The sequence below is a fragment of the Hyla sarda genome, chromosome 2, assembly GCF_029499605.1.
Source record: "Hyla sarda isolate aHylSar1 chromosome 2, aHylSar1.hap1, whole genome shotgun sequence".
NCBI lineage: Eukaryota > Metazoa > Chordata > Amphibia > Anura > Hylidae > Hyla > Hyla sarda.
The window spans coordinates 14,195,479-14,197,732 of NC_079190.1; the positions used below are offsets into that span (position 1 = coordinate 14,195,479).

General features: G+C 47.1%; 1 protein-coding gene across 1 annotated transcript; it reads left to right on the forward strand.

The window, feature by feature from the left end:
* The first annotated feature begins 555 nt into the window (after positions 1 to 555).
* On the forward strand, positions 556 to 1,620 carry LOC130357337 (probable G-protein coupled receptor 25). The gene has a single exon (XM_056560023.1). The coding sequence runs from the start codon at positions 556 to 558 to the stop codon at positions 1,618 to 1,620; it is 1,065 nt and encodes a 354-aa protein (XP_056415998.1).
* The last annotated feature ends 634 nt before the right edge of the window (positions 1,621 to 2,254 follow it).

Consider the following 2,254-nt stretch of genomic DNA (forward strand, 5'->3'; position numbering starts at 1 on the left):
ACTTTATTACCAATATAAAATAATATCCATAATAATAACTCAAATAATAAATATAAATGATTGATGAATATTTTGAATAACTTTACTAGGACATTTTAGAATTACATTATAATTCAAGGGGTTGTCCTCTGGCAGTCCCTTGGACAATGGACATTGACGTGATACTTGGGCCCCTGATCAGTAGTCGGACCCCCAGTGATGTTCTCCTTATCCTCTTATCTTGTGGATATGGAGATATACAATGTTGGTTGGACGAGCCCTTTAATGTAGTTCTGTTACATTATTTCTCATATTTAAAAAAAAATTTGCAAAATGAAAAAAAAAAATAGAAATACAAATAGTTTAAAAATCTGAAAAATCAGATATACAGAAGAATTTCGTCTGCCGTTGGTTGTTTTGGTGAGAGATCGGGGATTGGTCGTTTTTTTCGTGTGTAATCTGGGTGTGTAACCACAGGAAGGCACAGAGTCATACGCTTACCCTCCAGATATAAACCCCCTCGTGTCTCTCTCAGGTTACGCTACCTTCATGTCCCACCACCACACACCTGACATTATGGCCGGTGAGTCCCAGATGGATGACTATGAGGACTACCCTTACGACGAGCTATATGGTTATTACAATGAGACAGCAGAGGAATGCCAATTCCAGGAGATGCCCCATGCCCACTGGATCTTGCCCACTCTCTACTCTATCTTTTTCCTGGTTGGATTCTTGGGCAATTTGGTGGTGATCTTGGTGGTCTCCAAGCGTAGCTCACGCCGGGCGGACACCTTCATCCTGAACCTTGCCGTCTCCGACCTCCTCTTTGTCTTGACGCTGCCTCTGTGGGCTTCTTCTTTGGCGCAAGGAGGATACTGGCCCTTCCAGGCTTACCTATGCAAGGCTAGCGGTTTTGTCACAACCGTCACCCGTTGCGCCAGCTCCTTGCTTATGGCCATCATGAGCGTGGACCGATACATTGCCGTGATAAAAGGCAAGAAGATGCATCCTGTTCGATCACGGTCCTGCGGCATCGGGTCCTGCTGTGCCATTTGGGTCACCTCCATCCTTGTTGGATGCCCAACGTTGGTGAACCGACATCTCGATGATCGCAACTCTAAATGCGTGGATGACAGTTTGGTTTTCAAAATGGTGGTCATGGTGCTCACTTTTCTCTTGCCCTTTGCTGTTGTCCTCTTCTCCTATTGCTGTATGGCTAAGTACCTATGGAGCTACTTTGGCAAGCAAATGAAAGCAATGGCTGGCCGGGGAAAGCCCAGACAAGGGCACAGGTGGCTTCGTATTGTGTCCTGTGTGGTTGGGGCTTTCTGCTTCTCTTGGCTTCCCTTTCATAGCCTCAATACCGTGGTAGTGATATATGAGATAGGGCTTGATATGCCTTGTTCCACCATTGTGGCCGTATCCCAAGCTTTGACAGCCTCGGCCGCTCTTGCCTTTGCCAGCAGTTGCTCCAACCCTCTGATCTACGCCCTTCTGGACGGCGGATTTAGGCGTCGAGCCCAACTCTCCTTGCCAAGGCAGTTCCTCAAGTGTCCTTCAATGTTGCCTATCCCAGGCTGGAGTGTGCCAACCACTAATGTGAGTATGGAGAGCACCAGCACCTACACTGGCAACTGAGGAACATGCAAGCCTATGAAGACCAGACCATGTGGTCAAGAAGGCAAGCCTATCAGGACCATGAGGTCAAAAACTTTTTGGATCTTCTTGCTCGTTCACGATCTACGACGGTGGTCGCCAAACTTGCGGACCTCCAGCTGTTGCATAACTACAACTCCCAGCAACTGAGGAAAATACAAGCCTATCAAGACCATGCCACGAGGTCAAAAATACAAGTCTATCAGGACTGGAACTTGAGGTCAAAAACTTTTTAGGTGTACTTGCTCGTCCATGATCTACAATGGTGGTCTTCAAACGGTGGACCTCCAGCTGTTGCAGAACTACAACTACCAGCAACTGAGAAAGATGCAAGCCTATCAAGACCAGATCATGTGATCAAAAACTTTTTGAATTCTTGATCTACCACAGTGGTCTCCGAATGGTGTACCTCCGGCTGTTGCAAAACTACAACTCCCAGCATGCCCGGACAGCCGTTGGCTGTCCGGGCATGCTGGGAGTTTTAGTTTTGCAACATCTGGAGGTCTACCGTTTGGAGACGACTGATCTACAGGCCATGGATTGCTATCAACCATGCCCACAAACTTACTTGGCAGGTCTACCAAGTTCAAACTGTGGACCTCCAGCTGTTGCAAAA

Excerpts from the sequence above, each read along its gene's own strand:
- LOC130357337 (XM_056560023.1), top strand. The coding sequence starts at position 556 with ATGGCCGGTGAGTCCCAGATGGATGACTATGAGGACTACCCTTACGAC.